At 39.5% G+C, this 14205-nt stretch overlaps 1 protein-coding gene across 4 annotated transcripts in view; it reads left to right on the top strand.

The window, feature by feature from the left end:
• GABRB1 (gamma-aminobutyric acid (GABA) A receptor, beta 1) overlaps nucleotides 1-14205 on the top strand; it is a 790923-nt gene that overhangs the window by 748111 nt on the left and 28607 nt on the right. For 2 of the 4 annotated variants that reach the window (XM_006872679.1, XM_006872681.1), the window contains one exon: nucleotides 2862-3106. In XM_006872679.1, the coding sequence (XP_006872741.1) occupies nucleotides 2862-3106 (245 nt within the window). Of the gene's footprint in view, nucleotides 1-2861; nucleotides 3107-8047; nucleotides 8096-9861; nucleotides 9879-14205 lie in introns of all 4 variants that reach the window. The other 2 variants (XM_006872678.1, XM_006872680.1) reach the window with 2 other exon arrangements.

The raw sequence follows: 14205 nt of genomic DNA, 5'->3' as shown, positions 1-14205 counted from the left end.
TTGAACTGCCGACCTTGCAATTCAAATGGATTTGCAGTCTGGTGCATTAACCCACAGGAAGTCATTAGAAGACTGTCATTTACTAACATTTCTTGTTAAACAAAAATTTGAAACAAAGGGTAGAAGCAGAAATGCAATTGGCAGTTTGTAAACAAATTATTCATTTCAGTTAAACACATTAGCTAGAATTATGTTGTTGTTGTTGTAGAATTATAGGAAATAAAATTTAAAATTCTATTCAAAGAAATAAGTAAGACTACTCTTGATTACATTTCATATCAGTCCAGCATATTCGAATGTATCATTCATCTGAAATTTTTTAACTTTTTTTATAGTAGTTTGACTTTTTGTTTTATCTATTCTTCTAAAGCTCGATATCAAATCAGCAGATCTATACATCTAGAATCACTGATTGGCAAGTGAGTGCTAAACTATTTTTCCTGTTCTTTCATATAACTATCTTCCTTCCACCTTACCAGTTTTCCTTTGTCTTTAACCAGTTTCATACATCTTGCCTTGATTTTTTTAAGTTCCTTCAAGTTTCAGGTTTTACCTTTTCATCTCTTGTTTTTATTTTAAGTGCCTTTCTTTAACACCTTGAAGTCCTGCTGGGATGCTGTAGGATAAGCACTGGACCACAAGGTCAGTTTGAACCTCAAGGCCAGCTGGTTCAAACCCGGCAACTGCTCCTCAGAAACCATGTACAGGTTCACTATGAGTCGAACCCACCCCATGGCACTTAACAACAACAACATTTAACACCTTACGTTTCCCCCTACACTGGGATACTGACTTAGTTATCTTTTGGTGCTATAATAGCATCCCAAGTGAATGGTTTTAACAAATGGAAATGTATTCCTTCACAGTATGGGAAGCTAGAAGTCTGAATTCAAGTGGCAGTTCTAGAAAAACATCCCTGTCTTCTTCAGTAACTATAGGCCAGCATTCGTTGGAGATCGCCACACATCTTGGCATCAATCTTGCCCTGGATCTAGGAGATTCACAGTGCAGGGACCTCAGGGCCAAAGGACATACTCCACTTCTGGCTCGCCTTTCTTAGTGGTAGTAGGCCCCACTTTCTCTGCTCATTTCTCTCTCCTTTCCTACCTCAACAGAGATTGGTTCAAGGTACAACCTAATCCTATAGATTGCAATCAACGTCATTAACATCATAGATATGAGTGTTTATAACACATTGGATAATTATATCAGATCAGGGCTGATCATATCAGATCACATCATGGGGGGGATTCTATTATGGTAGATCTTGTCATGGAAGTAACTTCCTCTTAACTGCCAAATCACTGAGAATCTAGGCCCAGGCAAGTTGACGTAAAAAGCCTTAACTATTACAGAAACCTAAAGCAAAGTAAGTAATTTCTGACTTTCCATTTACCCAGTTATAAAATGCAAATAATATTTGACATTGTAGTATCAGCACTGGACTGCAAACCACAAGGTCGGCAGCTGCTCCTCAGAAACCCTGTACAGGGTCACTATTAATTGAAACAGACTAGACGGCACTTTAAAACAACAATCTTACACAGTAGGCTGAGTGACAACAATATAAGACAATTTATTAAATGTTTAAAACTGTAAAATACTTAACAAATATGTCATTTTAAAGATTTACAGCCTCAGAAACCCTGTACAGGGTTGCTATGGGTTGGAACTGACTCAATGGCACTTAACAACAACGACTGTCTATTCAAGATTCCAACTGCTTTGTCATGCTTTGCTTTTCCCAATTATCTTTTCATTATAATCAACATAAAATATTAATTATGCAATCACACAAACAGTATACTATGGGCACTATCCTGTGATTTTTATAGTATATATATTTTTGTTGTTTTGTGCCATCGAGTCAGTTTCAACTCAGAGCGACCCTGTATAGGGTTTCCAAGGAGCAGCTGGTGGGTTAGAACTGCTGACCTTGTGGGTTAGAACTGCTGACCTTGTGGTTCACAGTCCAGGACTGATCCTACCAGCACCACACCAGGAGTCCAATCATAGTATATAAACACATTCATATTCACATTCCAATAATATATACTTAAACTGTGGTATTGGTGAAGAAAATTGAGTATGCCATGAACTTCCAGAAGAATCAAACAAATGAAACAAAATCCACATTTTAAAAGCTTAAAGTGTACTTTGTAAATTCAGTTGGTTTTTTTTTTAGAAAGCTGGAGATTAACTCATCCTAAACTCTGAAATCAAGAAACTAGAGGTGATATTTGAAAAAACAAAGTAACAAGACTATATTATATCTAAAAAGTACATAAATTAATTACTTGATGCAAGTTATGATCTTTCTTATGTGGTTTTTTTCCTCTTGGTGTTTTCTTACTATGAATCAAGTGTTATTCTTTAAAATACAATACTGACTCTGTGACCTGGGATGCACTAACAGATTCATGGGCAGGAAATAAGTCTCCTCAAACTAGTCAGCAGCTTTCAGTTTAGTAGTGGCTACTACAGGGATTAGTATCAGAAGGAAAGATTTAGAGGGAGATAAATGGAATGCTGTGAAAAGAAAAATGTGACATACAACAGAATTAGGGACACTTGACAGTAAGCCTTCATGGGATTTTAATCTTCATTTGCATGTGCTTTGTGTGTTTGTGTGTGTGTGTGTGTGTGTGTGTGTGTGTACAAAACCAAAATGGTTTTTAACTCTCCGCTAACTGAACATCCCATTTTACAATTCATTAAAGGATGCAGTTTGGTCTTTCAAAATGTCTGCCCTACTTTGCCGAATGGTTTATCATGTTAGTGCCTTCAGTGAGAAAATAGTATCTGTCCTTTCATGCTTATCTGGGGCACTTTCAGCTAAGTCTTGTCTTTCTCTTTCACAGGAATCACCACAGTGCTGACCATGACAACAATCAGCACTCACCTCAGGGAGACCTTGCCAAAGATCCCTTATGTCAAAGCGATTGATATTTATCTAATGGGTTGCTTTGTGTTTGTGTTCCTGGCTCTGCTGGAATATGCCTTTGTAAATTACATCTTCTTTGGGAAAGGTCCTCAGAAAAAGGGAGCTAGCAAACAAGACCAGAGTGCCAATGAAAAGAACAAACTGGAAATGAATAAAGTCCAGGTAATGTATTAAATATTCCAACCAACATTCTTCCTAACTTTGTCTTAGCATCTCCTAGGGAAAGTTCTAAAGTCTATTTAAAAAAAAAAAATTTTTTTTTAATGTTTGGTTTTCAAAGTTCTTAATCCAAAGATGAGTCTTATTAAAGTAAACTAACTGTTTTGTTCAGAGAACACTGGACACTATGCTGCTGATAAACTGTAGCCAAACCCGATATTTTATAGTTTGAGAACCAAAGATTGAAGAAAATAGTATGAAGGTTACATCGATTAATAACATCCTGGACCTGAAAGTCAACCCCAAGACTATTATTCTTTATTCTTAACTATTTGTGAAACTATATGCAAAGCAGTACTGTCAGACCTGCTTGGCAAACAAATGAGAGAATCAAAGAGAATATACTGTAGGTTTCCTACCGTAATGATAGCACAATGGTTAAGATCACAGGTTGGAATCAAATTGCCCTGCCTGGGTTTGATCCTAGCTCTGGACTTGCTATCTCTATAACTCCAGGCAAATCAACCTATGTAACTGCTTAACTAACATCTGATCTCAGTGTCCTTGTCAGTAAAAATGGAGATTATCATACTATATCTATTTCACAGAGTTGTTGTGAGGGCTCAGTGTGTAAAAAATGTCTAATACGGAGCACAGTTTCTTTGACATAGTAAATACTCATTAATGTTTGCTATAAAGACTGCTGACTGCAAGGTCAGCAGCAATTCAAACCCACCAGTCATTCTGTGGTAGAAAGGTAAAGCTGTCTGCTCCTATAAAGATAAAGTTTCAAAAACCCTATGGAGGAGCTCTACTCTGTCATTTGGTTTGCTATGAGTTGGAATCAACTTGTCAGCAGTGAGTTTTTGTTTTGGTTGTTATCATTCTATACAAGGGATTGTTACTATTTCCTTTCTTTTCACTGGTAGATCCTAGGGCCTGTGGTCTCACTTGGTGAAGTTAAAATACATGGTCTGCTTTTGATTTTTTTTAAAAAAATCTCTGTAACCTCTACTTCTGTGCCTTTTTCAATGAAATCAATGTAAAATAATGCACATTAAGATAATATATGGAACACAATTAATTTCAAGATGGCACATGGGGTGAAAACTCAAATATTCACTCATTTAGGCACTGTTATAGGCATTGGTGATACTGCTCTGCATGAAACAGAAAAGTTCCTTGCCCTCATGGAGTTTATACATTAACATACACAGATAATCACTAAACACAGAGACAAATATTAAAAGGAGAATTTCAGGTGCTGGCAAGTGCTATGAAGAAAGTAAGACAGGGGAATGGGCAAGAGAATGCCTCAGACACATTTAAAGGAACAGAATGAACAGGTGACCAGAAAGGCCTCACTGAAGAATGAATATTTGATCTGAGCTCAACTAGTCATGAGAAGCAGTGAATCATGCCATATCCAAGCAGACTGAGGCAATAGCAAGCACAATTGACCCTTGATCAATGTAGGTTTGAACTGTGTGGGGCCCAAGTATACACAGAGTTGGTTTTATGTCTGCTCCTATAGAGTTACAGCATTGGAACCCCTATAGAGGGTCACTTCGAGTCTGAATTGACTTGACAACAGTGGGTTTTCTGGGGGATTGATACTACAGTGTGCTCAATCAAGTGTGGCAGTATCCGCTTAAAACACTGTGTGATGCTAATCTTCTCCAGGTGAGCAGGTCATCTCGAAACCCTAGAGACCAACTACACCACAGGAGATAGTAGCGTCACACAGCATAATACATGCAATATGTAAGCTCACTGTAATATGACAGGTAGTTCATTCCTGTGTTGTTCAAGGATCAACTGTATGTTATAAGCAGATTTTCAATTAAGTGGGAGATTGGTACCCCTACCACAACATTATTCAAAAGTTAACTGTACAAAGGTCCTAAGGTTGTTGTTGTTGTTGTTGTTAGGTGCCATCGAGTCAGCACCGACCCATAACAACCTTATGCACAGCAGAACAAAACACTGCCTGATCCTGGGCCAACATCACTACTGTTGCCACACTTGAGTCCATTGATGCTGCCACCTGGCCAATCCATCTTGTTGGGGGTCTTCCTCTTTTTCTCTGACCCTCCATCCTACTAAACATGATGTCCTTCTCCAGTGACTGTTCCCTTCTGACAATATGCCCAAAGTATGAGAGACGAAGTTTGGCCATCTTGGCCTCTAAAAAGCACTCTGGCTACACTTCGTCCAAAACAGATCTATTGGTTCTTTTGGCAGCCCATGGCACTTTTAGTATTCTCATCCAACACCACAATTCAAAGGCATCAATTCTTCTACGATCTTCCTTATTCACTGTCGAGCTTTGGCTTGGGTCAGGCTCACCTTAGTCCTTAAATTGACATCTTTGCTCTTCAACACTTTAAAAAGTTCCTGTGCAGCAGATTTGCCTAATGCAATACGTCGTCAGATCCCTTGACTGCTGCTTCCATGAGTGTTGATAGTTGATCCAAGAAATATTGACAACATCAATATTTTCTCCATTGATAAGAATGTTATTTATTGGTCCAGTGGTGAAGATTTTTGTATTCTTTACATTGAGACTTAATCCATACAGAAGGCTGTGCTCTTTGATCTTCATCAGTAAATGTTTTAAGTCCTCTTCACTTTCAGCAAGCAAGATTGTATCATCTGCATATTGCAAGTTGTTAATAAGTCTTCCTTCAATCCTGATGCCATGTTTTTCTTCATAGAACCCAGCTTCTCAGATTATTTGCTCAGCATACAGGTTAAATAAGTATGGTGAAAGAATACAACCTTGTCACACACCTTTCTTAATTTTAAAACATTCAGTGTTCCCATGTTCTGTTCAAACAACTGCTTGTTGGTCCAGGTACAGATTTCTCATGAGTACAATTAAGTGTTCTGGAATACTCATACTTCGCAATGTTGTCCATAGCTTGTTGTGATCCACACAATTGAAAGCCTTTATGTAGTCAATAAAGCACAGGTAAAAGTACTGCAAGAAGAGCAGCAAGATGCAAGAACATCGTGAGAGAGGAAGGCAGAAAGTAGTAGAGTAGCATGAAAACAGGGATAGAGAGCTAGGAACAAGTCAAACTATGAACCTTCATGTTCTTCGGTAGGATATAAAATTTAGACAAACTCATCAAGTAATCAGACAGTTACAAGTGAACAAAACTACGTCAGCCCAACGGGCAAGATCCAAACCAAAGCATTTAAAGAATCCTTTATCCTTATGTGAAACACTATGCTTGATACAAGAAGGCCGGATGGTGTAGTAGTTGTGCACTCGGCTACTAACCAACAAGTTGCTAGATCTGCAGGAGAAGGGTGTGGCAATCTGCTTCCCTAAAGATTATTGTTGTTGTCAAGTGCCCTCAAGTCAGTTCCGACCCAGAGCAACCCTGTATAGGGTTTCTGAGGAACAGCTGATGAGCTTGAACCACTGACCTAGCAGTTCAAAGTGACTTTGCAGACCAGCATATTAGTTAACCCACAGCACCATAGCTCCCTGTAAAGCCTATGGGAGAGTCCTATCCTATCCTCTAAGGCCATATGAGGCACATAAACTGCACAGCACACAAAAATAACATGTTTAAAGCCATGGCAGAAACAGTAGGCATGCTACTTACACTTGAAAATCTTCATATTTTATTGGGAAAGGGAATTATATTTAAACAAGGTTATTGAATTATAAAATAGGGCAGATTATTTAGCTTTTGAATCAGACAGTCATATCTGTGTTTGGAAGAAGTACAACCAGAATGATCCTCTGAATCCTCTTCTGAATCCAGCTTGAATTTCTAGCAGCTTCCTGTCGATGTACTATTGTAACCAGTTTTTTTAGATATCTTCAGCAAAATTTTATTTTGCATGTGATAAGAATGATGCTATTAGATGATTTCTGCATTTCACTTAGTCACCTTTTTTTGGAATGGGCACAAATATGGATTTCTTCCAATTGGTTGGCCAGATAGCTGTCTTCCAAATTTCTTGGCATAGACAATTGAGGGCCTCCTGCACAGCATCAGTTTTTTTGGGACATTTCAATTTGTATTTAATTCCTGGAACCTTGTTTTTCACAAATGACTTCAGTAAGCATTAGACTTCTCCCTTCAACACCATCAGTTCTTGATCATATGCTACCACTTGAAATGATTAAACATCGACCAGTTCTTTTTTGTATACTGACTGTGTATTCCTTCTTCTTTTGCCACCTATAATGGCACTGTGGAATAAAGCGCTGGACTGCAAGTTCAGTTTGAACCACAAAGAGTTGTTCAAACTCACCAGCCACTCCTTGGAAACCCTAAGCAGGATCACTATGAGTCGGAACCAACTAGACAGCACTTAACAACAACAACATGTCATCCAATCTTTTGCTCATAGAATCCTATACCACAAGTTGAGGTTTGAAGTTTTCCTCAGTTCTTCCAGCTTGAGAAAAACTGAGCAAGTTCTTCCTTTTTAGTTTTCTCACTCCAGGTGTTTGCTTATTTCATTATAATAAAATTGTTTTCTTGAGCTGTCCTTTGAAATTTTCTTTTCAGTTCATTTACCTCATCATTTTTTTCCAGTCGCTTTAGCTTTTCTGCATTCAAGAGCAAATTTCAGAGTCTCGTCTCACATTCATTTTGATGTTTTTTTTCTTTCCTGTTTGTTTTTTTAAATAAACTTTTGCTTCTTCGTGTATGATGTTCTTGATCTCATCCCACAATTCTTGTCACTGATGTTCAGTGCATCGACTTTGTTCTTGAGAAGTTCTCTAAATTCAGGTGGGATATATTCAAGGTCCTATTTTGGTTCTCATTGACTTGTTTCATTTTCTTCAGCTTCAACCTGAATTTGCATATGAGCAACTGATGGTTTATTCCACAGTGAACACCTACTTCATCACTTTTTCTCTCAGATGTTGTCAATTTGATTCCTCTATAGTCCATCTTGTGAGGTCCATAGTTGTTTTTTATGTTGCTTAAAAAGTTATTTACAATGAATAAGTCATTGGTCTTGCAAAATTCTAAGATCTCCAGCATATTTCTGTCACCAAGGCCACGTTTTTCAACTACTGATCCTTCCTCTTTGTTTCCAACTTTCACATTCCAATCACCAGTGATTATCAATGTATCTTGATTGCATGTATGATCAATTTCAGACTGAAGAAGTTGGTAGAATTCTTCAATTTCATCTTCACTGGCTTTAGTGGTTGGTGTGTAAATTTGAATAGTAATGGCATTAATGGGTCTTTCTTATAGGAGCGTCCTACACAGGAGCATTGTACTTCAAGATAGATCTTGAAATGTTTGTCATTCCCCTTTCATTTGTCATCCCCAGTATATAGACCCTGTGACTGGACTATCAAAATGCCAATCCCAGTCCATTACAGCTCCATAATGCCTAGGATATCAATCTTTGAATATCAAGCATTCCATTTCATTTTGACAACTTCTAATTTTCCTAGATTCTTGTTTATTGAATTCCATATTCCAATTATTAATGTATGTTTGCTAGTGTTTCTCTTCATTTTGAGTTGTGTCCCATCAGTAAACAAAGATCTAGAAAGTTTTGCTCCATTCATGTCATTAAAGTCAACTTTACTTTGAGGAGGCTGCTCTTGCCCAGTCATATTTTGAGTGCCTTCCAAACTGAGAGGCTCAAATAGGTACTGTTTTTAATATATATATACACCAAATAAGTACTTCTTTAATGAATGAATGCTTGTTGTTGTTATGAAGTATAGTTGAGTGGGTTCTGACATATCAACCATTTATAGGGTGTCTAAGGAGTGGCTAGCGAGCTTGAACCACCAACATTGCAGCTCAAACTGACCTTACAGTCTAGTGCTTATTTATCCTGCAATGCCACACCAGGACTCTTAATCTCTTAGGCCTTCTCCATTAAAGATGAGATCTTGAAGACTACACAAAACACTGTGTTATTTCATGTTGAATAAACTTCTTAAGCATTAATAATAAATAGGAAGAAGAGAGTACAGTGTTGGGTGACACAGACAGTTAATGTACTCACTGCTAAACAGAAGGTTGGCAATTTGAATCCACACAAAGTTGTCTCCGGAAAGTCCTAGTGACCAACTTCTGAAATAAACCTAAATTGAAAACCCATTGGAATAAAGTTCTACTATGACACAAATGGAGTTACCATGAGTTAGAATCCACTTAAAGCATGTGGTACTTGTATTATAACCCACTTTATCCTGGTGTGGTGCTGTGGGTTAATGCGCCAGACTGAAAAGCCATTTGAACTGCAAAGTTGGCGGTTCAAGCTCATCAGCTGCTTGGGTCACTATGGGTTGGAATCGACTCCATGGCACTTAACAACAACAACATCATCATATATATGGAGTCCTGGTGTGGAGCTGTGGGCTAATAAGTCAGACTGCAAAGTTGTTTGAACTGCAAGGTTGGTGGTTGAAGCTCACCAGCTGCTCCTTGGAAACCCTATACAGGGTCACTATGGGTCGGAATCAACTCGATGTAACTTAACAACAACAGTATGCTCCAGACTGTCTTATAGTTTCGATCATTTTGGTTCTAAACATGTTTAAAATAAATTTTTTAAAGATGCTTTATATCAACTTCTGGCATTCTTTTGAATCCAAGAATCATATGTTATCAAATAGATATAATTTTTAAAGGAATATTGTAACAAATGCAATTGTGTCCCCCCAAGAAATGTGTGTTGAAAATCCCATAATCCATGCCTGTGGAGTCCTGGTGTGGGGCTATAGGAGAAGCACTGGACCGCAAGGTCAGTTTGAGCCACAGGGTCGGTGGTTCAAACTCAGGAGCCACTCCTCAGAAACCCTATTCAAGGTCACTGAGTCAGAATCACTGGAGGGCACTTAATAACAGCAACAACAACAATATGCCTGTGGTTATAATTGCCTTTAGGAATGGTTTGTCTTTATTGTGTTAATGAGGCAGGATTAGTGTAGGGCTGTGAGTCAACCTCCTTTGGGATGCAAAAGAGACTAAAACAGGGATGCCAGAGACGCAGATGGGAAACAACTGATGTCAAACCACATGGATGTACCCAAGGAACCAGGGAACAGTTGCTGAAGAGAGAATTATCCTCTGGAGTCCACAGAAGAGGAAGCCTTGCCCTAGAGCTGGTGCACTGAATTTGGACTTCTAGCCTCCTAAACTCTGAGAAAATATGTTTTTGTGAAAGTAAGCCACTTGTGGTATTTCTGTTACCACATCACTAGATAACTAAGACAAGTGTTATGGCTAAGAACTTTATAAAGCTCTTCATATTAATATGGAATCGTTGTCATCGGTCGTGATGTGCCCCGGAGTCAGTTCCAACTCATAGCAACCCTGCATAGGGTTTCTGAGGCTGTAAATCTTTACGGGAGTAGAAAGCCTCATTTTTCTTACACGGAACAGCTGTTAGTTTCGAACTGCTGCCCTTGCAGTTTGCAACCCGATTCGTAACCACTAAGCTACCAGAGCTCCTAAAGTATTATTTCATGCATCATACCTGTTGTTGTTGTTAGGTGCCATTGAGTCGGTACCGACTCATAGCGACCTTACGCACAGCAGAACGAAACACTGCCGGATCCTGGGCCAACCTCAATATTGCTGCCATGCTTGAGCCCATTGATGCTGCCACTTTGCCATTCCATTTTGCTGGGGGGCTTCCTCTTTTTCTCTGACCCTCCACCCTACTAAACATGATATCCTTCTCCAGCGACTGGTCCCTCCTGACAATATGTCCAAAGTATGAGAGATGAAGTCTGGCCATCCTGGCCTCCAAGGAGCACTCTGGCTGCACTTCTTCCAACACAGATCTGTTGGTTCCTTTGGCAGTCCATGGCACTTTCAGTATTTTCCTCCAACACCATAACCTGTAGCTACTTAGAATTTCCAGTTTCCACCTTTCTCATTCTTTTCATAATCTAGAGACTCAGATAAACCATGTGCCAATAACAAAACAAATGTATGATTTCATTTGTTCAGTTGTATCATCTCCAGTAGTTAATAGTTCAACCTATGTGGCAATTTATAATGCTAATCCCTGGAGTGGGAGAGTCCTGGTGTGGCGCTGGACTGCAAAGTCGGTTTGAAGTGCAAAGTCAGGGGTTCAAGCTCACCAGCCGCTCCTTGGGAAGCCTATACAGGGTCACTATGGGTAGGAACCAACTCAATGGCACTTAACAACAACAATAATCCCTGGTTAAACTCAGTAAAGTAAACAAAATATTAGGTTTTCCTCTTATGTAATTGAGTGGTTGAGTGGTCCTCCCCTTTCCTGTCAGATGCTTGTAAACAGTGGATTTAAATGACATATATGCTCTAGGTGTAGTCAGTTTTCATTGAAAGGATCCCAGTACTTGCCTGGTGTGGTGCTGTAGGAGAAGAGCTCAACCACAACATCAGTTTGAACCACAAGTTCAACAGTTCAAACTCACCAGCCATTCCTAGCAAACCCTATACCAAAACCTATATTGGTTCAGCACTTCACAACACCAACAACAGTGCTTGCCCTGGTGCCCTGGAGCACACAGTGGCACCATTCACTTATTATACATTATTTTTTATAACCTTGGCTGGGTATTCATGCCAAGGGGCATCTGTACTGACGCTTCAAACGTGCTTGCTTTGTCTTGATTTGATTTACATTTCCACCAGCTGCACTGAAGCATCTTTTTATTTGAATGCCGATTCTGAATCTAGACATTAGGAGTGTTTCCGCCTCCAAGGTAATAAAGACTATAGATTCATGAACCCCCCAGGCATCATTTGAAACTAGAGATAGTATTTAGAGTTTTGAAAGATACATTTCACTGTACGACTAACTTATATAAAAACCTGGATCATATATGGTTGTGTATACTGGAATATTTTGCCTATCCATGTGCAAGTAGACCTACTTAAGAAGGAATGGTTACATGGGCTGCCTATGACGAGGGATTGGTTCAGAGTCATTCAAAGCCGTGACAGACAGTGGAGAAATCTACCAAAGAGTTATACCAAATTGTGGCTGCATCCCCAGTCAAGAAATGAGTTTTCTGCCTTCAGAATCAGATCTTGGTGCTGTGTGACCTTTTTTTTTGCTTGGGCTTTTTGCTAGTCAATTCAATGAGATTCATATTTACTGTAGTGCACAGCGAGAGGCCTAGTGGAGTGGTGCTGACACAGCAAAATACATTAAGTCACTGCCCCCAAGATCCTCCCAGTCTACCTAATGATGCTTTCAGTGGGAGTCATTGACTTCACCAATAGGGGGCAGACACACCTCCCATTCTCCCATCTTCTCTTGTAAATTGCCACAGCTTCACCACTGCTGTCAGAATTTGCTCTCACCATGGCTACCCAACCTTGCTCTCTTGGCCTAGAATTCCTGAAACTGTTTTCCTGGCACAGGGAAGTTGGTGAGAATGATCTGAAGCTCTGTTGGAAGACAATTTTTATTGTATGTCTCTTTCTGACAAGTCCTAACAGCTATGTTGTTGTTGTTGTTAGGTGCCATCAGGTTGCTACCTACTCATAATGACCATATGCACAACAGAACAAAACACTGCCTGGTCCTAGGCTAACCTCACAATTATTGCCACCCTTAAGCCCATTCATGCTGCCAATCTGCCAATCCAGCTCACGGGAGGTCTTGCTCTTTTTCTCTGACCCGCCACATTACCAAACATGATATCCTTCTCCAAGGACTGGTCCCTCCTGACAATATGTCTGAAGTATGAGAGATGAAGTTTGGCCATGTTGGCCTCCAAGGAGCACTCTGGCTGCACTTCTTCCAACACAGATCTGTTGGTTCTTTTGGCAGCCCATGGCACTTTCAATATTCTCCTCCAACACCATAATTCAAATGCATCAATTCTTTTGTGGTCTTCCTTATTCACTATCCAACGTCAGCATGCATATGGGGTTATTGAAAATACCATGGTTTGGGTCACGTGTACCAGAAGCAGAATCTTTAAGATCATGGCAAGAGACGATAGAAGTTTAATTATAAACCATATAAATCTAAGCACATGTTTTATTAGTCAGATCATGCCCAAGAAAAAATCCACTACCATCAAGTTAGTTTTAGCTCATGATGACCCCATTGATGTTGTTGGTGTTATTAAGTGCCATCCAGTCAATGCCAACTCAAAGTGACCCTGTGTAGGACTTACATGGAATAACTGGTAGGTTGGAACTGCAAACCTTGCATTTGCAATCCAGTGCTTACCTACAGCATCACACCTGCTTCTTAGGATCTCTGAGACTGAAAATCTTTATGGGAGCGCACGGGCCTCTCTCTCTCCCACGGAGCAGGTGTTGGTCTTAAATGGCTGACGTTTTGGTTAATACAGTACTCCACTAGGACTCCTTATTCAGGTAATAGAGAGAGAAAACTGATCAGGATAAAATGAAACAACTGGCAATTTTCCAGAACATTAGCCTCGTATGTCTCATTCAAGATGCTAGCAGGTCTAATAGCTTTCAGTGAACTCTGATTCCAAACACGGCTCTCCACCATCACCTCTTGATTTATAATTGCTATCCTTTCCATGACGCAGCCCCTTCTCTACCTAGCAGTTGGAGTTAGCCTTTTAAGTGAAAAAAAAATCCTCTGTTTAAGTCTTCTAGGTGGTTTCCAAGACAGAATACAATCCAAATCTCTTATCCTGATTTGATGCTTTTCAAAATAAAAGCATATATACATGACAAATGTCTTCTAGTGAAGGAAATTACTGTGATTAATGATTGTCAGTCACAATGATGTTGTGTGCCATCAAGTAGCTGGTGGGTTTGAGATGCCAACGTTGAAATTAGCAGTCCAGTTTAGCAGGTCAAGTGTGTTACCAGATCATCGATTCAGACTCACAACAACCCCTTGTGACAGAGTGCAATGGTCCCTTAGGATTGTCTTGGCTATAATCTTATGGAAGCGGATTGCCAGAGCCTTCTTTTTTTTTTTTTTCTTAAATGTTTTATTGTGAATTATGTGATAGTTTACATGGAAGAACATTACTTTTATAGTCATTCCATCGTATATCGTCTCATTGCCATGGTTACAATCCCCTCCATGCAATCCTTCCCCCATATCCCCCAGGTCTTCAGCACACAGTCACTCTCCCTCTCTGGATCTAAAGT

The sequence above is a fragment of the Chrysochloris asiatica genome, unplaced genomic scaffold, assembly GCF_000296735.1.
Source record: "Chrysochloris asiatica unplaced genomic scaffold, ChrAsi1.0 scaffold00209, whole genome shotgun sequence".
NCBI lineage: Eukaryota > Metazoa > Chordata > Mammalia > Afrosoricida > Chrysochloridae > Chrysochloris > Chrysochloris asiatica.
The sequence above is the reverse complement of the archived record's forward strand: the minus strand, read 5'-3'. Positions and strand labels throughout refer to the sequence as shown.